This window comes from Triticum aestivum, chromosome 3D (genome assembly GCF_018294505.1).
Source record: "Triticum aestivum cultivar Chinese Spring chromosome 3D, IWGSC CS RefSeq v2.1, whole genome shotgun sequence".
NCBI classification, from domain to species: Eukaryota; Viridiplantae; Streptophyta; class Magnoliopsida; order Poales; family Poaceae; genus Triticum; species Triticum aestivum.
Genome location: NC_057802.1, coordinates 174,652,908 through 174,679,484, shown reverse-complemented (window position 1 = coordinate 174,679,484; position 26,577 = coordinate 174,652,908). Strand labels below are relative to the sequence as shown.

The following is a 26,577-nucleotide window of genomic DNA, read 5'->3' as shown; positions in this document are numbered from 1 at the left end:
GCGATGCGCACTTCACCGGGACTCCACCTGTCGCCCTTGAACGCCCCGAGCATGCTGGAGAACCGATTGGGGCTCCAGATCTTGAGCATGGCGAGATTTCACGGTAGCCGATGACAGACTGATTAGAGTTTGTGCTTTCGTTAGGGCGAAAAGGCTCAACATAGCTCAGGTATGGGTCTGGGCCTTCGAACAAACGTCTGTACCAGGAGTGAATAGACTGTATCTACCATAATAAATTTAGTGAAGCAATTTTTATTCAATGGTGCATACAGTGGGGATACAACAGTTATACGAGAAAGAGCAGCAATCCCAAGGTGACTGGACGATAGAGATATAGAGAGCATATGAGCCCGGGCTCAGAAACGAATTTTCCCACCTTGCTTTCTTATATCAATTTTCACCAATTCATAAACGTTGGCAAGTCCCCTGAAACATGAACAAGCAGCCTACATAAGAGGGATACAGACGAGAATCCATTGGCACAGGGATTAAATAAATATATAGAGGGTTAGTAAAGGAGAGACGTGCATGGACTACAAGCGGCGGCGCTGACCGCATGGCTAGGTAGGAATGGCGCAGGCGTCTTAGCAGAGGTGGAGAGGGGCGGTGTGTGCTCGCCAGCGTCAGCCGATGGCGCGGGAGCCGGGGTCGAGTTGCAGGCCAGGAGATCGGTGCACGAGGAGCTCTTCTCCTGACACGATGCGTGCGCGTGTGGGTGGCGGCGCCGAGGGAATCGAGAGGGAGAGAGATGAGTGAGGATCGGGGTGGGCTGCGGTTGGGCCGGCCTAGCGGGCTACTGCTCCTCTCTCTTATTCTCTTTTCTTTCTATTTATTAAATATATAGAGAGAGAGCAAAAAGGAGAGAGGGTTAGGAATGGGTTTTTGGCAAGGGGCTATTTTTTCCAGAGTCACAAAAATGTGCTTGATCTAGGAAAAATAAAAATTAGCATAATTGAAAGGTTTAATGTCAAACTCATTTGAATTTAATTAAATGGGTTTGAACTGGAAGTTGGATTTAGGATTTCCCACAATTGATGAAAAATTCCATGTTGATTGCACTTTGCACAATCTGAATGTTGTTAGATCAATCTAAGTATAGGTGAAGCCTCTAGGTTGCCACGTTTACATGTATGAGCGGACGACATGGCCAATGTTCAACCCGTAGCAACGCACGAGCCTTTTTGCTAGTATCCGTAAAATATGCATAACGTATACAATATGTAGTATCGTAAAATATGTTTGAAATAAAAAAGAATTAAATGAAAAACACAAAACTAAAAGGAAAAATAAACCATAAACCCCAAACCCCAAAACCTTTTAGTCCCGGCCAACCGGGACTAAAAGCCCCCAGCCCCCCGGCGCGTGCTCGTGCCACGTGGTGGGCCTTTGGTCCCGGTTTGTGTTGAACCGGGACTAAGGGGGGGACCTTTAGTCCCCACCCTTTAGTGTCGGTTCCAGAACCGGCACTAAAGGGCCTTACGAACCGGCACTATAGCTTGATTCTACACTAGTGCTCGCAAAACGGGCATGGAGGATACTAGAGAATCATGAGTCCTTGAGTGCTCGAATACTTAAATCAATGTACTTTCCAAGTGCTTCTATACTTGATGCCCAGTTGGGAAATCACCCATCACAAATCTGGCGATCTATACTTGAGGGATGGGACATAATGAAGCAAGGAATTATTAAGCACATTGGTAATGGAGCTACTACTAGCATATGGAATGAAAACTGGCTACCTAGAGATGGTATGTTGAGGCCTCTAGTTTGTCGAATTAATAACCCACCATAGTTGGTTTCAGAACTTATTGATATGTCAAATGCAAGGTGGGACAGACAGTGCATTGAGGAAGTTTTTTTTTGCCTTGTGATGTGCAAGTGATCTTGCAAATACCCATCTGCTTGAGAGATGTGGATGATTTCTGGTCTTGGCATTATGAAAATTCTGAAAACTTCAATGTGCGTTCAGCATATAAGATAGTAGTTGAGACTAAGAAAAGAAGAGAAGAATGGCTTGAGCAAAGGGCGGGTTCTTCAAACAATTCTGCAAATAAGAAAGCATGGTTGGAAGACCCAAGTACCAGCAAAAATAAGGGTGTTTCTATGGCGCCTAGCTCAACAGTCCCTGCCCACGGAGGACATCAGGACGCACTGGAATATGGCGACTAGTTGTTCTTGCTGTGTGTGTGGAATGGAAGACTTATGAAAACATAGTGTACGATGGCGCGTTGCGTGTGGGCTCTAGTTGATCAAGACCTTCTAGATCAGATGATAGAGAATATAGAACCGAATGCTAAAAGCTGGCTATTTACCATGCTGGATCGTTTGTCTCATGATGTGTTCGTAAGGATGACAGTGACGCTCTGGGTGATATGGACAGCGAGGAGGCAGCTCATACATGAGGGAATTAATCAGAGTCTTCTAAGTACTCATTTGTTCGTTACAAACTTTATTGCAAAGTCGAGTCAGATTAATCAGCGTCATGCACATTATACTCCTGCAAGAGGTGTGGGGCTAAATCCAACATTGTAGAAATGGATCTCTCCATTTCCTGGGAAGGTGAAAATTAATGTAGACGCGGCAGTTTCTCCGCATGAAAATTTTGATACTGCAGCTGCAGTTTGCAGAAGCGAGCAAGGCGAGTTTTTGAGAGCTTTAGTTTTTGTTATACATGATCTTTCAGATCCATCTTCTCTTGAAGCAGTGGCTTGTCGAGAAGCTCTTTCTCTCGCAGAAGATCTTGGACTACAATAACTTCATATTGCATCGGATTGTAAGAATGTTATTAAACATATACATGAATCATCAGGTGGTGTCTATGGTGAAGTGATTAGGGATATAAAATCATGGTGTAATACATTTATTTTGTGTGTTTTTATTCATGAGTCGAGGAAGTCGAACTATGAACCTCATCTACTAGCTAGGTATGCAATTTCTTAGATCAGGGGCGACATGTGTGGTTGGGTCAGCCCCTGATCCGGTTGTTTTACCTGCTTTTATGAATTTTTTATTATCAATATAAAGTAAAGCAGGTTTTGCTAAAAAAAAAGAACAAAGGGAGTACATCATGTATGAACCATGTGACGAACGGAACTACCCAACGTTTTCACCCGTTGATCGAGTCGAGGGCGGCCGAGACGTACGCGCCCGGGCTACCGAGCCGTAACCTGTGTGGACGACTGCACGTTTCCGTTTCGACAAGAGGGAAGAAAAACCTGCGAACGGACGGCTCACGAGTCGCGGGTCCCGGTCCAGCAGGGAGTCTTCCTAGCCCGAGCGAGCGAGCGGTGCCACGCGGCCGCGGCAGGGCACGGTGGCAAGCCGCCAAAATAGGCATCCCGGTCTCGCGAGAACCAGCCACCCACATCACAGCCAAGAAGCGGCGGCGAGGGCGAGCGGGCGATAAAATCGCGGCCTCTCTCCTCTCGGCTTCGATTCCCATCTTCGCCTCGCCAACTCCAACTCTCTCTCTCTCGCTTCCTCGGCAACAGGACGAACAACTCTGGTACGAACCACCTCACCTCCTTCCCTCGCGACGCTTTTTCCTTCTTTCTCGCGCCGCCGCCTCGTGGATGTCCGACAATGCCGTGTTCCGTCCGGGGTTTCGCTTCTTGGCGGCTGCGTCCATCGGTCTGACGAGATTGAGTAGCCCTGCTCCCGATTCAGCCATCTCTGTCGTCCTGCCTGTACGTCGCGCCGGCTTTAGATTCTTCCAAGGGTTTCTTCTTCTTTCTTGCGGCGCTTTTAAGGTTGTTCTTGGCGGAGACTCGTTGCCGTTTGGCTGCTGGAACGGACACGCGGATTCGCTAGGAATAGATGCAATTTTCAGAGATGTCTCGATTAGGCTGGGCCGATGGGGTGACCCTTCCGGGGTTCCACTTTCAAGTTTTATGTTTCTTGACCCGATTGTCTGAACTATGGATCCGCAGCATTTTTTGGGTTGGTGTCGGAGAGTAAGGGGATGGATAAACTGATAGATGGAGAGAGAAAGAAGGGACGCAGATATTCTGTTCAATTTCGTTCGTGTTTTTGGCTGTTTGCGTAGGTGGTTCGTGTGGACATAGGAGAAGAGAATCAAGACCACTTGGATCTTCAAGTCCTTATCAATGGAATTTTCAAAATCCAGTTCAATTTTTTCAAATTCAGTTTTCTACAGTAATGTTGAATGCTTACACAAAACAAACTGCAACATACTGGGAGCGGATCTTTTCTCTTCCCCTCGATCTTTTCTTACATCCTGTTCCTTTTACTTTTGAATATTCTTTCCATACTATTCTCTTTTATATTCTTCTCCATTCTTCTCTTTTCCAGCTGTTGTCTCTGAACTTCCATCATATCTGTTTCCTTTTTTGGGGATGGAACAGTTCTCTCTCCCCCATATTCTGAGCTAAAATTTAACAACCATTCAATTTTGCTTCAGGCATTTCATGTAAAAAAGGAAAACATTTTCTTCACATATACCTGTATGGTACTTATTTCATAACGGAAATAAGAAGTTGCTAATTAGAGTAAAATATTTCCTTCCTCGTTCAAATGAGAAGATCAAATTGACAGCACATCCTTTTAATAACGCCCATGTTTTGTGCAATTGTTCCTCAGGTTTGAGCACACACGCAAATGGGTATCTTCAGTGGAACGCCTCCTCCGAGCTGCCCATCAGCTCCGCATTGTGCGGAATGGGCTAAAGTCTATCTGAAGTACTGTCTGTGCAGTACAAAGGATGGTGTTGCCCTGGGTCTTGGACTGGCTAGTGTCCTCAGTTGGGGTATCGCCGAGGTGCCGCAGATCATAACAAATTACAAACAGAAGTCAACAGAAGGCCTTTCTATTGCCTTTCTGATGACCTGGATAGTTGGGTATGTTGTTTCTTATTTCTCATCTTCCTCGCATATTGATGTTGTATCATCCTTATTGTACTTGAGTATGCGTATCGTGCGATGCTCTATCTAATGGTGTATGTCATTCTTCTGCACTCATGCAGGGACTTGTTTAACCTTGTCGGCTGTTTCCTGGAACCTGCTACTGTAAGATCCACTACTGCCACAGTTTCCTTTTCTTTTCTCAAATTCCATCAGATACGGCATTTTTCTTCCACGAGGCACATGCACCAGTTACACGTGTTGATATCCTAATATAGGACACTAGTAGTTTTCTGTCTGATTTAATGAACTATCTGACTGCAGTTTCATTTGGACAATATAATGACGCGTTATTCATGAGTATGAAAAGCAACCAAATAATTTCTGCTTGCCTGCACTGTTCCTGGAACCAGCAAGAGCTAGTATAATTATGCTGGATGCACTCATGCAAATTTTTTTTTGAAGCGGAGGGTAACTGAATATGAACATTAATATAATAATTCCAAGCATATATAGTATCTCAAAATCAGAGATTTCCTTACAATCTAGACAAGTTATATAAATGATTTACATCTGCTGCACATAAACCTGATTATGCTTTCCAATACAGCTCTCTTGCATTTAATGTGTACAACTTCTTCATGATCAGTTGTTGTTTTTTTCGAGAAAACGCAAAGGACCTTTGTGTTTCATTTCATTGAGAAGGGAGTTTAAAGTTACAGTTGTGATGTAGAAAGTATGCGTGGGATTAAATGATTACCTTTTATTTTCAACATTTCAAATTAATATTTTTTGTTTATAATGCAGCTGCCGACACAGTTTTACATGGCATTGGTAAGGACTCCATTTTTTCTACTCTTATTACTTCAATTCTGGGTGGTTTCTGTCATCTGAGAACTTAATTTTTGCAATGCAGCTATATACCATCACAACTATGATTCTTACTGGACAGACAATATACTATAGCCACATCTACCATCTTAAAGTAAAGAAAACTGGGACAACTGCCAAGGTGATCACTCCGTAACATTGAAGATTATCATTATGTTTGCAAGGAATCACATTTCTCTGAATATTAGCAAAATAGATAATGTGGTTAACAATTGTAGAGAAGCAACCACTGTATATGAACAATACTTCTATTTCTGGATTCATGAACTGGTGATGTAGCTGCTCTCTGCTTTGCAAAGTAGCTTAGTGTTACCACAAGCTAGGTTCACTTAAAATTATTTAGACACCTTTTGACTCCTACCATCTTCACCTCCATTGGACTACAATTTATGATTTCAGTCTCAGAAACATCAACGAGGGGATGCTTCATTGCGCGAAAAGCTTTTGGGACATAGGGACGAGGCGTTCAAAAATAATATTCAGTCAGGTCCGATTATTCCTATCCCGAGCTCACCTATCCAGGTGAACACAGAAGTATTCCGGCAACTTCATGGTTCAGTCAGCCCCGGCTCAGATTACTACTATGCGTAATGTTCTTGAGCTTGTTAATGTTTCATCATATTTCATATTTTTTTTCAAAATTTATTTCATTCCTTAAAGCAAATTAGTGTCCACTTCTTTGGATAAATATTGAATATTGTTTGTTTGCTCTATTACATGGAATAAGGCAATGGGACTGCACTCTTGATTGTTACTTTGGGATGTTACAGTTTTATTATCACCTGCTGACAGAGCACTCTAGCTATCAGATAATATTCCAGGAGCATCTAACTATCTGGTTGGTTTTACAGGTCAGCAAGATCTCTATCGAGGAGCCCAGTGCCTACAGGTACATGGTTGGGGAATAATCGCCAGGCAACAAAAGTTCCTCCACAAATGAACGACGAAGGTGCATCTTTATTTGGCGAGTTTGTTCCAGCACAGTCTGCACCAGCTGCTATTACAAAAGATTCCCTCTCAGTGGTACGTTAACTTTGATTCCGTTGATACTTGTCTATTAAGGTTGGAACTATCCAAAAACTTATATTGTTTGAATTCAGGTACCATGGATTTCTGTTGTCTTGGGCATGTGTGTGTTGCATATTTTGGTTGGAACCGCGCATAGGGACGCTTCCAATGAAATTATCATCCCTGTCGGCAGAAAGCTCTTAGTTGTAGCGGTAAGCTGTAGCTGCTCTCAAGTTTCAGACCTTCGGCAGAGCATCTGGTTTACCAGGCAATTTGCATGAACAATGAACTATGTTTTCAATTTGCATATCTGATTAGTTTCTTCTTGCACCATAGGATGACCATGCAGGTTCATCTCTGAACCATGGCAGTGGAAGTGGAATTGGAAGCTTTCTTGGTTGGGCCATGGCAGTTATCTATATGGGCGGACGACTTCCCCAGATCTTCTTAAATGTAAGACAGTAAACAATTGAATGTTCTTTTTTCTTATTACTCTTGTTGTCATCGGAAATTCTTGTCTGATACTTAGTCCTGGTGCTGGATGCGGTACAAATATCTATAGTGGGTTGAGGTCATTTGTGAAAGCTAAAAAGGTATCAGTAAAAGGCATGGCACTCGAAGGAACATCTATTATACTTTCAGTTTCAGTCGATCCTGTTCCTACTCGTTTCTACTGCAATTGCGCATCTGATGGTGTTGAATAATAGCATTAGTTAATCTCGAGAAATTCTTTAAAACCGTAGTAGTGCAATATGTCATCTTTTTGGTATTTCTAACTTTTCTCTACTACTCTGCAGATGCAAAGAGGCCATGCCGAGGCAAGTTCATCTCCATCTTCATCAATAACTTCTTTTACTACAGGAGACACTTCCACTTTTCTCATTTGTCATCATTTTTTGCATTCCTCGTTGCATAAGTAGCGACTTCATGAATGGTGTAATGACGCCCTGCTGTCTCCGACATGGACCCTATGAAAATTGATAAATATTCAGTTTTCCTTAAGAGGAATTAGTAGCCCACTTCGTCTTAGATGTCAATGTCATATAATTGTTGCATGCAATTCACATTGATGCGGTTAAGTGGAAAGTGGATACTAAAATAAAAAATAGCTGTACTATGAATTGAACTAAATATAGCGGTCTAGTTGTTGATTGTCATATCTGGTTGTTATGCAAGAGAGGTAACTCAAACTTATTTCTTGAAGGTTGTATTAGTATGTGGTGTTAAGTTTAGGCATTATCCTTTTAACTTTAATTCACTTTTGCCATCCCACTGCATTTCATTGCGGCAACTCATTATAGTTTGAACAAAAGATGCCCCTACCTTCCTATCCTATTTCTCTGACTGGAGAGATATATGATGTCAAATTTTCACTAAACAAAGCCATTTTAAGCCCATCTTATTTTTTTGACAGGAGAGACACTATCGCATTGTATTTATGTAGGAAATCAAATATATGTAGGTTCACATTAACTGCATCGATCTCTGTTGTTTTGGGTTTTGTTTAAAATATTTTCTGATGCTGGTAACTTATCTGACCTGTCTGCAACTTTGTTCAGGGGCTCAGTCCGCTAATGTTTACCTTTGCTTTAGTGGGGAATACGACATATGTTGGGAGGTAACCATGTACCTAACTTCATTTGTTTAACCGTATTCAGTTACTTTATATGCACTTGTTTAGTATAAAAGATGTCCTTTGGTGTGTTATGTTTCTTAGTATAGTACTCCCTCCGTTCCTAAATATATGTCTTTTTAGAGATTCCACTATGGACTATATATGGTGCAAAATGAGTGAATCTACACTCTAAAATATGTCTATACATCCGTACGTAGTCCATATTGAAATCTCTAAAAACACTTATATTTAGAAACGGAGGGAGTAGCTATGTAGCCTAGAAACCTGTAAATTTTCCGACATTGCAACGAACTGTCATGTTCCATACCAAGCAGGTGCATCCCTTGTCACTTCCTTTTAGGGTACCATATATAAAATACGTGGACAGACCATGTAAATGTTTCTTTTTTCTTGAGACCAGCTTTAGTTGGCCGCGTTTTATGGTTCTCATATCCATTTGTTTTCCATTGCAGTATCCTTGTGAATAGTTTGGACTGGGCACGACTTAGACCAAATCTGCCGTGGCTTGTAGATGCTGGAGGATGCGTTTTGCTTGATTCTTTCGTATCCTTGAGGACCATTGATTCCTACAGTTACTCGTATTCTTTGTTCTGCAACTCAAAATAGTTTCTGTGCAAACTTTTGTGACGAATAGAGGTTTGAACTGACTTTGTTTTCAGATGCCTTTGTTTTAGAATCATTATTGAGTTGCCTTTCTAGCTATCATCTCAAATAAGGCTCATATGAGTAGAAATATTACCACAATGTAGTTGAGTATGACTGCGTCTTAGGATCATATATGTTAGTTGCCAAAAATGCCTGAGACCTATGTTTTAGAATCTGGTCGGTGGTACAATGATATGCCATATCACAATTCATAGCAGATTTCAATCAGCTGTTGCATTGGAAGAATCCTTAACCATATCTGCAGATTATTCTTCAGTTCCTTTATTTTCATTACCGGAAGCAAAGTGGGCGTGATGAACTTGACAATTTGGATAAAGCCTAATGCACAGCAAACAAAGTATTTCATTTCTTTTCTTCAATGGAAAAGGTTGGTGTGCCGCTCTCGTCTTTATACTATTCATCACCCAGGGTGCAGAATAAGTTATTCTTCACCCGAGGTAATCTTACGATCATTTCATAAACAAATTACATATGAAATACAAATAGTTACATTCATATTGATTCACTGTGTCAAATTTGGCATAAGAAAAAAATATTAAATGGCAATTTATCGCTTTGCAGTGCTTGTTTTATGTGTGGTAAGATAAAAGAAAAAGGAAACCTGCAAAATAAGATAAAACAGTGCTCAAGCCCCTGTACTAGAAAATCTGTGAGCCACATTGTTAGATACTCTTTTCATTTTTTAAACATCTCGCTATGAATTCTTGCTTAGAAATAGGAACGCCGACCTCAGCCAGATAGTTGGCTTGGGCATTCTCTGTTGCGGATTCTCTTTTAACCTTCTATGGATGGAGCCAGAACATCCTTCTGACCATTTCTCAATGTTTCTGTTTTTCAGACATGGAGCTACCACCTGCGTGGGGATTGTGCATTTTTCTTGGAAAGCTGCGCAATAGCCACTCCCCGTGCAGAACTGCAGAGACAAGGTTCACACGCTTAATTTGCGGTGAATGAGCTGCGGCGCCGCATGGTTAAGGGATGAAATCTGTTAAGGGATAGATGCAGCAGTCTGCCGTGTTAGAATACCAAAAATGTATGTGTCATGTACTCAGGGTCATGCTATATCTGTACATCGTATGGTGATTTGCAGTTCTTCATGCTATCTCTATTTTTGTAGTGGTGTCGTCTTGTGTAGGCCATTGTTGTCGGATGCTCAGATTCAAATACGCGTCGAGGCCCCATCCTTTGACTCTAAATATGGTTATGCATTACCAAAAAGCCTCTTAGCGGAGAATCTCTTCTAAACGCTAGCGCGCTATTTAAAATGTTTCTTCATATATTTGGAGCAAATATCCTTAGTGCAGGATCTATTCTAAACGCTATAGTCTATAGCCCGCGCTATTTAAACCATGTGCATTACTCATTTTCTTGTTTTTCTTGTGTGGGACTCACCCGATTTGATCCAAGTGTTCACCACATGAGCTGCGCACAATGACTTTGACAAGTGAGGGACTGGAGAGCACAATAAGTAATGGATTTGCTAATTCTCATCTATAGATAATAGTAAATGGAGAATGATCAAAGTGTCAACTTAAAAGACCGTGCCAATGTTCTAGTATCTACTTAGTATATCATGGACTAGAGAATCATATGTCTCTACTTGACTCATTTAAGCAGGATTCAACTTCCTTTGGAAGGCACTAGCACATATGCCCATGTGTTGCAACGGGTGCAACATAATGCTTAGAAATCTGAAAAGCTATTTACCACTCAAATGTTTTTTCAAGTAGTAAAACAAAAGTGAAAGTATGGACAAAGAAATAAAATTAAATCTAATTGAATCTGTGGTTTATCTGTAGTGTACTTATGTGTGCCTAATGAATAAGAATGGACATTTTGAAGGATATAGGGTCAGGATTTCTTCATTGGAAGAGTATAGAGAACACGTACATGTGGTTTGTGGTGCAAGATTCTAGAAACTAACTATGAACTACGTTATTTTTGTGTTATCTATTTTGTAGTCTCCTTTGGGTGATTAGAATGGTAAGCTGTCCAGGGTCATTGACAAGAGTGCTATTTATGCTACTACAACTGCTTAACTATGTAAGATAATAATATAAGATATTCTGAAAAGTACTATTTATCTGTCTATTTTTAGGGGCTTACTCCCAGCTTTCTTCTTCGCTATGGAATTATGCTCATGACTAAATTGCCAAAGGGTAAATGCTCTGAAACCACATGGAGTATAAAATTGCAGCTTTGTAGTTGAGTTTGAGGTCTTTTTTTTTAGCTCAAGCAATATTCGAGTTATTGCCTATAAATATATCCAAATTGCACACCTCTTAAAAGAAAATGGTTCTGCAAAATTTTGGAGCAACGCAGGGTTACTCAAGTGTTCTATAACATTCTATAAACATTTTTAAGTTTCAGCCGGACCTCATCCTCTTTTGATGTCTTGAGAGTTACTCAAGTGTTCTCCGATGTTTAGTTATTATTACAGTTTATCGCATAGTGCTGCCTTCATGCTTGCTAATGATCTGATTCTTCTTTGTAACTACAGGAGCTTTTAGATTGTATAGGTTCCGCCTCCAAATAGTTGACTTGTGGTGTCTATGTTGTTTACATTAATTTCATTTCTAGTGCCCTATTTGTCCTAACTTTGCATTTTACTTTGGTCATTGACATGGTGGAATTTAGTTAGTTGATTGAGATAGGGATACATGGTGGTTTAGGAGAGAATGGTATGCTTTCAACACCAACTTGATTTAGACTACTACATGTTCAGTTGTGTAATATATTCCTAGAACTAGAAGTATTATATTCTTTCTCTATTTTTGTAGGCTTACTCTTTCTTATATTTTCTTTGTTCTTACCAGATAGTTTTTCTCATGACAAAGTTGACAAAGGATAAATCCTCCGAAACCATGTATAATATGAATATGCAGCTTAGTTCGGTTTGAGGTTGCTAAATCATATCTTTGTCTTCTTAAGCTTTCTATCATCTCATCATTTCACATATAATATGTAAAAATAATCAGAGTAACAAAGGGTATTCTGTTTATTAAGTTATTATTTATCATGTGTATGCTCCTCTAAAGAATTGTTGTATATAAGCACACATGTTCTACCTCGGTACACGGTTCTTATTTGTTAACCCGGATGGACCAAAGCTCTGTGGATTTACATTTATAAATATGAATGCAAACGGTCCTGCATGAGTGCTTTGAAAAGTGCCCCAATGTTGAAACATGAAAAATGATCCTATTGCGGGCTGTTGATACGTTAGGGTGATAACCAGAGAAAACATTTCAACTTCTGATGGATACTAGGTCCAAGTGGGTTCCATCTAATGGACCTCCCAAGATATATGTCAATCGTTCGTATGTATTTCGATCCTTCTGAAAAATATTTTTACTTTATTTCTATTGGGTATGACCCTATACCAAATGGTAGAGCACTACCCGCTAGTTGCAACGTCCGTGTACCTGGATCATGTGCATGCGGATAATTCTTGCATAGTGCGTATTTGTATCCTTCTCATTCTCAATTTAATAAATTTCATAAAAATCTAACTGTTTCATTTTCAAATTTTCTAGCCCATGTAAATGCACGTGTCTACGACTAGTTATTATAGGGATGGTGTTGAAGATGTTCTAATGAGCATTACTTTCTAACTATCATACGAATCTGGTGGTGGCAAGCAAGCACTGCCGTGTGGATCTCTCGTGTTTGGAAACTGCCTGTTATCACACGCGTTTTGCATGTATGCCGGTTATTGCACCTAAATCCTCCAATTATGCGTTGATTTAATGACAAACATAAACATAATCTACATGCACCCATGCATTGCTCTATATATACAGACATAACATTCCTTCAAACCTAATGTGACAACAGAAAAGTATCTCCCCAGCAAGTAGGAAATTGTGCTCTCTTTCCATCTCGCATTATCTGTGTTAGCCAACAACAACCGACCCATGGCGATCGGTCACCTCCGTGACTTCCTGGTTTTCCTCCTCGTGCAGGTCTGGCTGTTCTTGATGATGGCTGCATCGGCGAAGGTGCAGGGAAGGCATGTGGGCGTGGCGTCGGTTCCCGCATGCTGCACCTACCACGTCGAGTGCTGCCAATGTCTGACGGCGGAAGCCCCGCTCGCCACCGCCACTCTTCCTTGACGGCCACACCTGTGGCATGTGAGTTCACTCTCCCCTTTGTCCCGACGATTAGCGGAATCAGCGTGAGCGCTCATTCCACTGGTTCTGCATGCGTCTATGTGAGTCTGCTGCTTTTCATGCCTCTATATACTAGTAGTAGTAATCAAGCATGTGCGCATGCACGTGATAATAGTGGATGAGAGTATAACTGTACCCGTGATAAGGAAGTATATGTATTATTCGATACAATGTGCTTGCACAGATTTATCTTCAATTGCTACAAGCACAAAATCACAAATACTAACATAAACACCAGTGAAGCAGCTGCTCCATGACACTGACTGCTACTACTATGACTAACAAGTTGCAAAAGAACATTTTTGTAACCAATAGGCGGTCGTCCCTATTCCACATATTGGTGGTAGGAGATATAACAGTGAGCAAAAGACTTGGTAATTGTGTAGCCATATCACATGTGTTTGATACTCTATGAACTTTTGGTCTATCATCAAGCATATTTCAGCTCATGATGACCGGTTTGAAGTAGGTGTACAACGTGAGTGTCATGACTCATGAATATCCTAGTATTAGGCTGGCGGTAGAACATGAATCGCCTTCACTTGTCCGGTTACTCATCATTCGTGCAAGACATATATAGGTAAACTACCCATGATGCTAGAACTAAACCTCAATGAATTGCAAGGTTAACAAACATTTTTTTACAAACAATGAATATACTGAAACTCTGGTAAATTCATTGAGGCACAACCATCGTTGATAAGTAAGGATGGCAACTTCTTTCAGGTGGAACTCCTAAGAATAAGAGTGACTATGGCAAATGAAAAAGAATAACTTATGAAAGGATGGGTAATGAGATGATCATCTCTCCAATCGACAAACATATTATGTGCAATAGAAAAACAGAAATGAAGTTACCTTGCACAATCAGTTATGTCCACCCAAAGAAAAAAACTAAGGATCAATAGTCAAGGAGATGAGCAATGACCCAAACAATGGAATAATGAGATTGATTGGCATGAACGAATAACATGCCCCTTTCATCACTCAAAGGGTTCTCTGTACACAATGTTCTCGACTTCTCGATGCTTTGTCCAATGTGGTCTATATCAAGTTATTGGCATGGTCATCGCAGTTGATAGCAGAACCAAATGATAGAAGAGAAAGGTGTAACAGTTTTCGGGTGCCCCTACACCCTCATGAGCAGTAAATTCGTAAAAAAAATGAGGAAGCGATTTGTGGCGGAGGAGGAAAGGAGAAATATCGGATGCGAACCCTAAATTGCATCCGCTCCGGTATATATAGCGAAAACGTGGGCAGTTTATGGGCCGCCCGTAAAACTTTTACGGTCCGGGCCACTTTTACGGTATTTGGACGGGCTGTTTTTTCCCGCATCCTATATATCTGCCGGAATTTAACGAGGCGAGGAGCTTTTAAGGGTGTGTTTGGTAGCATGTATGAGCCTAGCATAGTTGTTCTCCCCTGATACATGCTGAGTGTAGACATGCTGAGTCCATGCATTTGCTGTTGTTTGGCAGCGGTGTATGCGCTGAGAAATGCTGACCTAAGACTTTGTTTTACAGCCTGCATGTGCTTAGACATTCCGAACTATTTCGAATTCCGAATAATTTTTTGAATGGTGAACAAAATTGAAAAAATGTGAACAAAAAATCAAACATATTTTGAAATTTTAAACAAAATTTAAAATTTGAAACATTTTTGAAAATTTAAATAAATTTTGAAATTCTGAACAATTTTTGAAAATTTGAACATATTTTGAAATTCTGAACTTTTTTGAAAATTTAAACAAAATATGAAATTCTGAACATTTTTTAACATTTTTTGAAAATTTAAACATATTTTGAAATTCTGAGCATTTTTGGAAAATTTAATAAAAATTTGAAATTCTGAATATTTTTCCAAAATTTAAACAAATTCTGAATTTTTTTGAAAATTTAAACAAAATTGAAATTCTAAACATTTTTAAAAAATTTAAACAAATTTTGAGCGTTTTTTAAAATTTAAACAAAATTTGAAATTCTAACATTTTTGAAAATTTAAACAAATTTCGAAATTCTTAACACTTCTGAAAATCTAAACAAAACTTGAAATTTTGAACTTTTTTTCAAAATTGAAAGAAAATTTAAAATTCTGAACATTTTTTGAAAATTTTAAAAAATGAAATTCTGAACATATTCGATTCTGTTTTTTTATTTTTTTGAAATTCTGAATATTTTTGAAAATTTAAACATTTTGAAACTATTATTTATTTTGGAAATTTAAACATATCTGGACGTGGTCTCGTGGATGGGGATGAGGGTCGGGGCGAGCTTGGCTGCCTCCATGCATCCTCTCTGGTGCATGAGATGGGCGTGGCTGAAGGTCTTTTTTTGCATCAAATGGGCATAGCCTAGGTGAGGCTATACACCCTACCAAACAAGTAAAATGAGTCGAATTGAAAACTTTTGCCCTTATGCACCCTACCAAGCACATCCTAAGAGATCTGCTAGAGATGTTCTTAGTCTGGTCCGGGAGTGATTTTGCCCTCATGCACCCTACCAAGCACATCCTAACAACATGCGGTATATGATGCAATCTGAGCAAGCAAATACTGTACAAAGCAAAATATTCCCTTTATACGCAACCATCGTGCAGGGCTACCAAACGCCTACCGAGTTTTAGTTGAGAGCATCTCCAGCCGCGCCCCCAACAAGCCCTCCCCAGGCGTTTTTGCCGCGCCGGCGCCGAAAAAATGGCCCAGTCGCACCTCAGAAGCCCGTTTTTCGCCGGCTCGGGCCAAAACTGGTGCCGGCGGACTGGGGGGCGCCTGGGGCGCCGGCACAAGCGAAAAGGGCGTGTGGGTCCGCCCTGCGGTGAGTCGAGCGCCTCTTCCCACCGTTTCTTCCCGCTTTCCCCCACTTCCCTCCCATTTTCTCCATTCCTCCCCCCAATCTACCTCCCGCTCGCCTCCCAGCCGGCCGCCATGCCACCGAAGAAGTACATCGTCCCCCGCGCCGCGGCAACCGCGACCGCCTCCGTCGCCCAGCCGAAGCCGAGGACACCGTCGTCCAAGCCCCCGGGCATGACAAACGTCGATTGGAGGGCGGAAGTTCAGCGACGGGAGGCTGTCACCGCCGACCGGCAGAACAGGGCCATCGCTAAGAAGGCCCGTGACAATGCGGCACGCGCGGCTGCGGCTGCGGCTTCGACGGACCAAGCCGAGGCCGAGGCAACTCGCGCGGGATGATGAATCCACCCGGCAGCCACGCCCAGTACGCGCCCTGGGGCCAGCAAGGCGTCGGTCTCTCCGTCGCCGCAGCCATGGGGATCGCCCTCGCCGGGCTACACCGACGGGGACGCGCACGGTGGGTTCAACCCAAACGTCACCTTCCCCCGTGGACACCCTGCCCAGCGCACGCCCTCACCCGCCTTCGCCAGCGTGTAGTACCCTCCATACAACTACTCGCCGCCCGCCTACGCTTCCTCCCCGACGCCCCCACTCCGCCGTGGCGCGCTGCCCTTTTCGCACCTCGGTGACACCGACGAGACCGAGGCCGACATGGACGACATCATCGCGGCAGGTTCGGCCGCGGCCGCTGCGTCTCCCGGGTTCGTCAACCCGGACGACACGGTGGATCTCAGCGGCGGCATGGATGGCGAGCTCGGCTACGTCTACGGCGAGGAGGAGCAGGAGGAGGAGGACGAAGAGGAGGAGGAGGAGGAGGAGGAGGAGGAGCCGGCGACTGTTCCGGCGAGGAGGCGCAAGAAGAAGAAGCGGGCGGCCAGGTCAGGCGAGCCGCGCATCAAGTGGGCGTCCAAGGAGGAGGAATGCCTTGCCGAAGCATGGAAAGTCATCTGCCTCGACCCGACCACCGGCACGAACCAGAGCATCGAGACGTACTGGGAGCGCCTCAAGGCCGAGTTCGACGAGCGCAAGCTCGTCGACCCCTACTTCAAAGGCGTCTACATGCAGCGCGGATCGAAGGCGAACCATTGGGGGCGTATCCAGGGGGCGTGCAAAAAATGGCATGGGGTCGTCGAGGAGGTCGCGGCTCGCCCGGAGAGCAGCGCCAGCGTTGAGGATCAGGTATGCCACGCCGGTCTCCCGCATCTCTTCGCCGTTTGCGCCCGCCAACTGTTTGTTCCTCCGCGCAGTTGCTGCGCATGTTCGCCCTGTATCGGCAGGGCAACAGCGACGCCGAATTCAAGTACCTCCACTGAAAGGATCGATATAGTTGACTAGAGGGGGGGTGAATAGGCAACTAACAATTTTTAGCTTTTCTTTACCAATTTAAACTTTGCATCAAAGTAGGTTGTCTAGATATGCAACTAGGTGAGCTACCTATATAATGCAACAACTATAAGCATACACGCAAGCAAGAGATAAGGCACAAATAAACTTGCACAAGTAAAGGCACGAGATAACCAAGAGTGGAGCCGGTGAAGACGAGGATGTGTTACCGAAGTTCCTTCCCTTTGAGAGGAAGTACGTCTCTGTTGGAGCGGTGTGGAGGAACAATGCTCCCCAAGAAGCCACTAGGGCCACCGTATTCTCCTCATGCCCTCACACAATGCGAGATGCCGTGATTCCACTATTGGTGCCCTTGAAGGCGGCGACCGAACCTTTACAGACAAGGTTGGGGCAATCTCCACAACTTAATTGGAGGCTCCCAACGGCACCACGAAGCTTCACCACAATGGACTATGGCTCCACGGTGACCTGAACCGTCTAGGGTGCTCAACACCCAAGAGTAATAAGATCCACAAGGGATTAGTGGGGGGATTCAAATATCTCTCGGTGGAAGTGTAGATCGGGGCCTCCTCAACCAATCCCTAGACAATCAACAAGTTTGATTGGCTAGGGAAGGAGATCGGGCGAAAATGGAGCTTAGAGCAACAATGGAGCTTGGAGGTGGAAGAGGTGGTCAACTAGAGGAGGAAGACACCCCTTATATAATGGGAGAACAAATCCAACCGTTATCCACCAACTCAGCCTGCGCAGCGCGGTACTACCGCACCTGAGGCGCGGTACTACCGCAGAGCCCCGCGGTACTACGGCCCACGCAGCAGAGACCAGAACAGCCACACAGCACTACGGCAGAGGGCGGTAGTACTGCTGGCGCGGTACTACCGCACCCCCTAGCGGTACTACCGCAAGGCAGGGGCTGTCCAGGGATGGGAAGGCACGGATATAAAAAATTACATCCGTGCCTACTTCCGCAGAGTTGGAGTCGATGCAAAAACCCTACGCGGTAGTACCGTAAACTAGCCACGGTACTACCGCGCTAGGTGCGGATGTAAAAAATTACATCCGCCCCTTACAGTCGCGTAGTTGCGGAACTAAGCAGGGACCACGGTACTACCGCTTACTAGAAGCGGTACTACAGTGGGGCCTTGCGGTACTACCGCACCAGAGGGCGGTACTACCGCAAGGTCCTGCGGTACTACCGCTCTGACGAGCGGTACTACCGCACTTCCTAGTTCGGCGGACAAGAGCTATAATTGCATAGACACGGAAAACTTAGGATGCTCCAAAGGCAAGAGGAAAGGAGGTGCAAGGGACGATGTGTATGTGATGAATCCACCCAACCTTTCCAAAGCAGACCCCCTCTTAATAGTACGGCTTCCCTACGACTCAATACCACCGAAAAGAACTGAAGAGAAACGCCGTCTTCTATAGCCTTTGAGGGGAACCCAATCATCTTGTGCCTAGTCAATATATCTGAAATATTTGATGCACATGATTAGTCCGCAAAAGCATTGTCATCAATCACCAAAACCAACTAAGGGATAAAATGCTCTTACAATCTCCCCCTTTTTGGTGGATTGATGACAACACGGGATTTGCACGAGGGTATAACACAAAGAGCAAGGGCAAACCCCAAGTCTCTAAAATATAGACGGGCTCCCCTAGATGTGTGCTATCTTGATGAGTGCTTTGGACTGCACGGCACACATACTAGGATCAACACTCCCCCTATATTTTATAGACATGGCAAATTTTGCAATAAGGCTAAGCTAAGCAAGATAGACAGGAGCATAATGTAATAAGCACACGATAGAATAAGTTTACTACGGTACGATAGAGTGCATATGTCTTACAGCATATGATAGAAGGTCTCACGAACACAAACCAAAGCAAACCAAAGCAAACGAAATAAACGAAGTTCAACTGACCCAAACACGACATAACTCGCAGCAAATCCTACACTCTCTCCCCCTTTGGCATCGAGACGCCAAAAAGGCAGAGAGGACACCTCCAGCAATAGGGGTGGCTCAAGCGAAGTAGTCACTGGCACGCTCCTCGTCGGACTCTGCAGCTGGGACGGACTCCTCCTCAGACTCGGTCCACCGGTAGCCCTGCTTGTGCAGCCATTCAGCCTCTGGGGTGATGTTCACCTCTGACCCGCTAGATATGTTCTCGCCAAAAGTCCTGAAAATCCGCTTGTCGCGGCGACGAACCTCCTTGGAAGCCACATGGGTCTGGTACTGCCCCTTGGCTTGCATACAGAACAGCATCTTCATCTTGTTCTTCAGTCGCTTAGCCCAAGAAGGCTTAGAGGTGGGAGGGATGTAACCCTCGGAACTGTCCTCGTCTGCTGCCTCCGCCTCATCCTCATCTGCATCCATGTCCATGGCAGCCGCAGTATCAGCACGAGAGGTAGTGTTGGCGCATTGAGACTTGATACGGAGGTTGATGGGCTCATGTCGGATCCAACCAGGGGCCTCAAACTGATCCTGAGGGTAGACCCGCTCCCAAGTAGCCGAGATCAACTGAAACAGATAAGGTCCATAGATGGGGACCTTGCGGTTGTAGACCGCAAACCGAAGTTCAGTCCACATGATATGTGAGACATCAAGTGGCTGAGTCTGAGAGTTGCGAGCATCTTCACACAACAGCATCATGTCCACCAGATAGGCATGCGCCTTGTCCTTGTCCCCAATGCGTGGGAAGAGAGAGTTGTGGAAGATCCGGTGCATGATGTCAAGAAATGAGTTGAGTACCCAAGTTGACTTGCCATTGGAGAGCTTCTTCTCCACAAGGTAGGGCATGAGCTTGTTCTTGTTGGCAGACTCGGAATTGGCATGAGGGCGAACACCTTGGGGTGTGGTGAGCCCCTCATCCGGAACCCCAAGCAGTGTCATGAATTCCTTCCAGGTAGCACTCAGCTGTCGGCCATTGGTCATCCAAGTCATGGTCCTTTCCTCATTGGGATGAAAATGCACGGAGGCAAAGAACTGGGCAAGGATCTCAGGATCATAGTCTTTGTGGAATGAGATGATCTGCTCAATGCCAAATTGCTCCACGAGGTCCAAAGCCTCACCAAAGTATTCCCGGTGCACCTCTTTGCGCATGTGATGCATGTTGATCCACTTCACCTCCACATGGGTATTTTGCTTGGCCTTGATGACATCCAGATAAATGAGATTCTGCTGCTTGGTCCAGAATAGATCATTCCCTCGAAAGATGGCACGAGGGTTTCCATACGGATTGACCTTCCTCCGAGAGATGAACTCAGCAAGCGGTATCTCATCCATGCCCTTGGTGGGTTCCTTCTCTTTGCTGGCAGTGGCCTTGGTTCTACGTTGGGGGGCATTGGAGCCCTCTGCTTCCTCTGTGTTGCGCATACGCTTGGACCCCGTGTCACGGGGTGGATTGGAGCAGCGAGCTGGAGCACCTGAGCCACCACCTAAAACACACACCACAAGACAAACATGCACGAAACACGAGAAGGATCAATGCAAAGACCATAGCAAAGCAGGTGAAACCAGTAGACATGCCACGTAAGAAGTGCCACAAGAGGGATTCGAGACAACGGTAGTAACGCGTGTTGTGCCACGTGCGGTAGTACCGCTCCAAGGAGCGGTAGTACCGGACATGCGGTAGTACCGGACGTGCGGTAGTACCGCGCCCGTGGAGCGGTAGTACCGCACGGTTGCAGATCCGAAATAGCCATGGAGATCTGAGCACATCCGTGTCAACACACGGTACTACGCTCGATCAAATCCATCACGGGACAACTATAGCAAGTACCAACACTACACAAAACTACTCTCCTACATCCTACTCTTGCATAGATTTGACTTAAAATCTCAAGAACAACTTGCATCTCCCCAAAACCTAAAAGCAACAAGATGAACACGAAAACGAGAGGGAGTGGGGAGAAACCTTGTTCCATGGCAAGAGGGAGTGGGGGGAAACGATCCCACCGGTCGGAATCCGAGGAGAGCGGCCGGAGACGGAGATCCGGCGAGGGCCTCCGGCGCCGTTCTTGAGCGAGAGAGAGACGAAGTGGGGAGAGAGACGAATGGGTATGGGGGAGTTAGAACTCCCCCTGCCCGTGTTTAACCCCCACGCGCCCGTGACCGCAGGGTAGTACCGCTCGTCATCGCGGTACTACCGCCCGGGCGGAAGTACCGCACCGGGACCGTAGTACCGCTTCCCCAGGCGGCAGTAAAAAATTACTGCCGCGCTAGGTGCGGAAGTACCGCTCACCCCTCTCACGGTAGTACCGCACGTCATCGCGGTAGTACCGCCCGGGCGGAAGTACCGCACCGGGGCCGTAGTACCGCTCCCCCAAGCGGCAGTAAATAATTACTGCCGCGCTAGGTGCGGTAGTACCGCACACTCCACACGCGGTAGTACCGTGGCAGGCTGCGGTAGTACCGTGAGCTCAAGAAGATGCACGATTCAAAACACAAGAAAAAATGGTCTTCGCACGGAATCTTCAAGCAAACAAGACACCACAAGAACACGCTCAACATGAAGAGAGAAAGGCAAAAGACAACAAGAATCAACCACGAGACACAACCTCTCCAAGAGAGGGCGGTGGCCGGAGCCACCTATGTGTGAGTCAATTGGTATGGCACCACGAAGAATTATCCTTGGGCCCATGACCAAAACTCGTCTTTGAAGCACAAGTACCGTCAAAAATGGCTAATGTGAAAGAGTTGATCACTTTATGCATAATGGGGGGAGGGAGAGTTCATTGAGAGAACAACACTCCCCCTATGTCCATGCCTACACCTAGAATAGACAACAAGTTGAGTGTGGTGGGGTGTGCAAGGGGTCAAGCAACATTGCTCGAATCAATGATATTTAGCTCATGCCTTAACTCGCGAAATCTTGCTTCATCCAAAGGCTTCGTGAAAATATCTGCAAGGTTATCATGGGTGTTGACGTAGTTGAGCTCGATCTCCCCTCGCCGAATGTGATCTCGGATGAAGTGATACCGAATCTCAATATGCTTCGTCTTGAAGTGTTGCACGGGGTTGAGAGAAATCTTGATGGCACTTTCATTATCACACCAAAGAGGCACTTTGTCACAAATGACACCGTAATCCTTTAAAGTTTGCCTCATCCATAAGAGTTGCGCACAACAACTCCCGGCCGCCACATACTCCGCTTCGGTGGACGAGAGAGACACACAACTTTGCTTTTTAGAAGACCAACTTACCAAAGAGCAACCAAGGAATTGGCACCCTCCGGAAGTGGACTTCCTATCCACTTTGTCTCCCGCCCAATCGGAGTCCGAATATCCTACAAGCTTGAAGTTTGCTCCTCTTGGGTACCATAAGCCAAAGTTTGGGGTATGAGCCAAATATCGAAAGATTCGCTTGACCGCCACAAAGTGGCTTTCCTTAGGTGCGGCTTGAAACCGTGCACAAATTCCCACACTCAACATGATATCCGGTCTAGATGCACAAAGATAAAGCAAGGAACCAATCATGGAGCGATATACCTTTTGATCCACCGCTTTACCATTGGGATCGATGTCAAGTTGGCACTTGGTGGGCATTGGAGTGGACGCCGGCTTGACATCACTTAGTTTGAATCTCTTGAGCATGTCTTGAGTGTATTTGGCTTGGTTGATGAAGGTTCCTTCTCTTCTTTGCTTTACTTCAAAACCGAGAAATAACTTCAACTCTCCCATGGAAGACATCTTGAACTTTAAGGTCATGAGTGCGGCAAATTCCTCATTGAAAGCTTTGTTAGGGGAACCAAAGATAATGTCATCAACATATAGTTGGCATACAAACAACTCCCCTTTGACCTTCTTAGTAAAAAGAGTGGGGTCGATTAGCCCAACTTCAAACCCACGATCTTGTAACAACTCGGTAAGGTGGTCATACCACGCACGTGGGGCTTGTTTAAGGCCATAGAGTGCCTTATCGAGTTGATACACATGATCGGGAAAGTAGGGATCCTCGAACCCGGGGGGTTGCTTGACATAAACCAACTCATTAATGGGACCATTAAGAAAAGCACTCTTCACATCCATTTGTTGCAACTTAAAGTTGTGATGAGAGGCATAAGCAATCAACAAACGAATAGATTCAAGGCGAGCAACGGGAGCAAAGGTTTCACCGTAGTCGATACCCTCGACTTGGGAGTAGCCTTGTGCCACCAATCGTGCCTTGTTGCGAATGATGGTCCCATGAGCATCTTGCTTGTTCTTGAATATCCACTTGGTTCCAATGACATTGTGGTTCCCCGTTGGCCTTGGCACTAATCTCCACACCTTGTTGTACTCGAAGTTGTTGAGTTCTTCATGCATGGCATTAAGCCAATCCGGATCTTCGAGTGCTTCATATACCTTATGGGGTTCAACACAAGAGACAAACGCGTGATGTTCACAATAGTTTGCCAATTGTCTACGAGTTCTTACCCCCTTTTGAATGCTTCCAAGCACATTCTTCATGGGATGACCCTTGGTGGAGAGCTTGGATGCAATCTTGGCGGCACGACGCTCCAATTCCTCCTCGGTGGTGAGTCGAGGAGTGGTCACTTGATCATCTTGAGCGCCGTCTTGAGCTTGTTCTTGATCTTGAACTTGCTCGGGGGAGAGAACTTGACCTTGGGCATCACTTGGTGTGTCATCACCGTCTTGATCATGATTTTGCCCTTGGTCTTGTTCATGAGGTTGAGGGCCTTCACTTTGTTCTTCGGAAGCGTGTGGGCCTTGGGTTGGTGATGGCTCCACTTGAGTGGAGCATTGTCCTTCTCCTTCGGCCACAAGGGGTTCCTCAATGGGTAGGATAAAACCAACACCCATTCTTCTTATGGCTTGAGGAGGAATTTCATCACCTACATCACAAGTGCCACTTTGCTCCACTTGGGAGCCGTTATTCTCATCAAACTCCACGTTACACGTCTCCTCAATAAGTCCCGTGGATTTATTGAGGACACGGTAAGCATGAGAGTTTGTAGCATAACCAACAAATATGCCCTCATATGCTCTAGCCTCAAATTTAGACAAACGAACACCTTTCTTGAGAATGAAACACTTACACCCGAACACCCGAAAGTACTTGAGGTTGGGCTTGTTACCGGTGAGTATCTCATACGGAGTCTGGTTCAAGCCCTTGCGGAGATAGAGCCGATTGGATGCATGACACGCGGTGTTGATGGCTTCGGCCCAAAAGTTGTATGGAGACTTGAACTCCGCCATCATGGTCCTTGCGGCATCCATCAACGTCCGGTTCTTCCTCTCAGCAACACCGTTTTGTTGAGGGGTGTAAGGTGCGGAATATTGATGCTTGATCCCCTCATCACTAAGAAACTCATCCAAGGTGTAGTTCTCGAACTCGGTGCCGTTGTCACTTCTTATTGTCAAGATCTTTGCATTGTGTTGACGTTGGTCTTCATTTGCAAAGTCAATGACGGTTTGTTGGGTCTCACTCTTCCTCTTGAAGAAATATACCCAAGTGTATCTTGAATAGTCATCCACAATTACCAAGCAATACTTTCTACCCCAAGACTATCAAAGGATGGAGGCCCAAAGAGATCCAAATGAAGGAGCTCCAAAGGCCTCTTCGAGTAAATGAGAGTCGTGGGAGGGTGAGCCTTCTCATGAAGCTTTCCTTCGATACAAGCACTGCAAGCACGATCTTTAGCAAAACTAACGTTCGTTAGTCCACGGACATGGTCCCCCTTGAGAAGACTTTGCAAAGATCTCATATTGACATGGGCTAACCGGCGATGCCAAAGCCATCCCACGTCAACTTTAGCCATTAGGCATGTCGCGGTCCTAGTGGGTCGCTCCGAAAAGTTAATCACATAGAGACCGTTTTCGACATGCCCAACAAAGGCTACTTTAAGAGTCTTGCTCCACAAGAGGGCCACGGTATCAATATCAAAGAAAGTGGCAAAGCCCATGATAGCAAGTTGATGAACGGAAAGTAAATTGTATGCAAGGGACTCAACTAGCATGACCTTCTCGATCGTGAGATCATGAGAAATGACAACTTTGCCGAGTCCCAATACCTTAGAAGACGAGGCATCACCCCACTCGACATTGGTGGGCATAGATGGAATCTTGTGCACGTCCACCACCAAGTCCTTGCTTCCGGTCATATGATTTGTAGCTCCACTATCGAGCAACCATGATCCCCCACCGGAAGCAAACACCTACAAGAGATCAATGCTTGGTTTTAGGTACCCATTTTGTAATGGGTCCTTTGATGTTAGTAACAAGGGTCTTAGGAACCAAAATAGACCATTCAATATACTCATGAGGTGAACCAACAAATTTGGCATAAACATGCCCATCGCTAGCACGGCATAGCACATAAGAAGGATTAAAGTCGCCGGCTTTGTTGGATGGGGTGGTATTGCCCTTCTTGACACCGTCACCCTTCACATTGTTCTTCTTCTCCTTGGAAGCACCCTCTCCCTCCTTCACAAAAGTTTGCTTGAGAGGAGGAGGTCGTTTGGTCTTGTCATTCTTCTTCTTGTTCTTGGGCTTGGGTGCGAACCCAATCCCCTCCTTGGCCACAACTTCCTTTTGGTTTCTCAAAAGGTCGTTGAGGTTCTTCTCACCTTGTATGCATGACACAAGGCCTTTCTCAAGCTGCTCCTTCAACTTAGCATTCTCCTCAACAAGGTGCACATGCTCACAACAAGGGTTAGTAGCATTTGCATTATCAATTAACACCATATGAGGAAAGGTGGCTTTTTCCTTAGTTAGATTTACTTGGAGTTGATCATGAGACTCCTTGAGGCTAGCATGAACACCTTCAAGACTTTGTGAGCCTTGTCGAGAATGTCAAACTCCTCTTTAAGTCTAGCAAGATCAACCCCAAGTTTTGCCTTCTCGGAGTTTAGCACACGAGACATAACAAGAGCATGATCAAGATATTTCTTTAAATTAGCATGATCATCGTTGTATGACTCCTCAAGAGCCAAACGAAGACCACGCTCTTCATCAAGAGCATTGGAAAGATCCGAAATCTCATCGGCATAGTCACGACTATGCCCCTCCATCTTAGAGATGGTATCTTCGTGAGCCTTGATCATGTCATTGGCTTCACCAAGTTGTTCCAAGAGAGCAACGAAGTGCTTCTTGGATTTACCCTTGAGCTTACCCATAAAGGTCTCAAACTCATTTTCCTCTACATTTAT

At 44.8% G+C, this 26,577-nt stretch overlaps 1 protein-coding gene and 1 long non-coding RNA gene across 2 annotated transcripts; both read left to right on the top strand.

Moving 5' to 3' along the window:
* The first annotated feature begins 3,282 nt into the window (after positions 1 to 3,282).
* Positions 3,283 to 10,176, top strand: LOC123078127 (uncharacterized). The gene is made up of 14 exons (XM_044500534.1): positions 3,283 to 3,505; positions 4,600 to 4,856; positions 4,982 to 5,024; positions 5,667 to 5,693; positions 5,776 to 5,871; positions 6,150 to 6,337; positions 6,602 to 6,773; positions 6,851 to 6,970; positions 7,095 to 7,211; positions 7,556 to 7,576; positions 8,318 to 8,376; positions 8,847 to 8,937; positions 9,305 to 9,427; positions 9,899 to 10,176. The coding sequence occupies exons 2-13, from the start codon at positions 4,618 to 4,620 to the stop codon at positions 9,380 to 9,382; spliced, it is 1,251 nt and encodes a 416-aa protein (XP_044356469.1). The 5' UTR covers positions 3,283 to 3,505; positions 4,600 to 4,617; the 3' UTR covers positions 9,383 to 9,427; positions 9,899 to 10,176.
* A 2,637-nt stretch (positions 10,177 to 12,813) lies between these two features.
* On the top strand, positions 12,814 to 13,474 carry LOC123078129 (uncharacterized). The gene is made up of 2 exons (XR_006437070.1): positions 12,814 to 12,916; positions 13,026 to 13,474. It is a non-coding gene; the product is annotated as an uncharacterized lncRNA (long non-coding RNA).
* Positions 13,475 to 26,577: the final 13,103 nt, after the last annotated feature.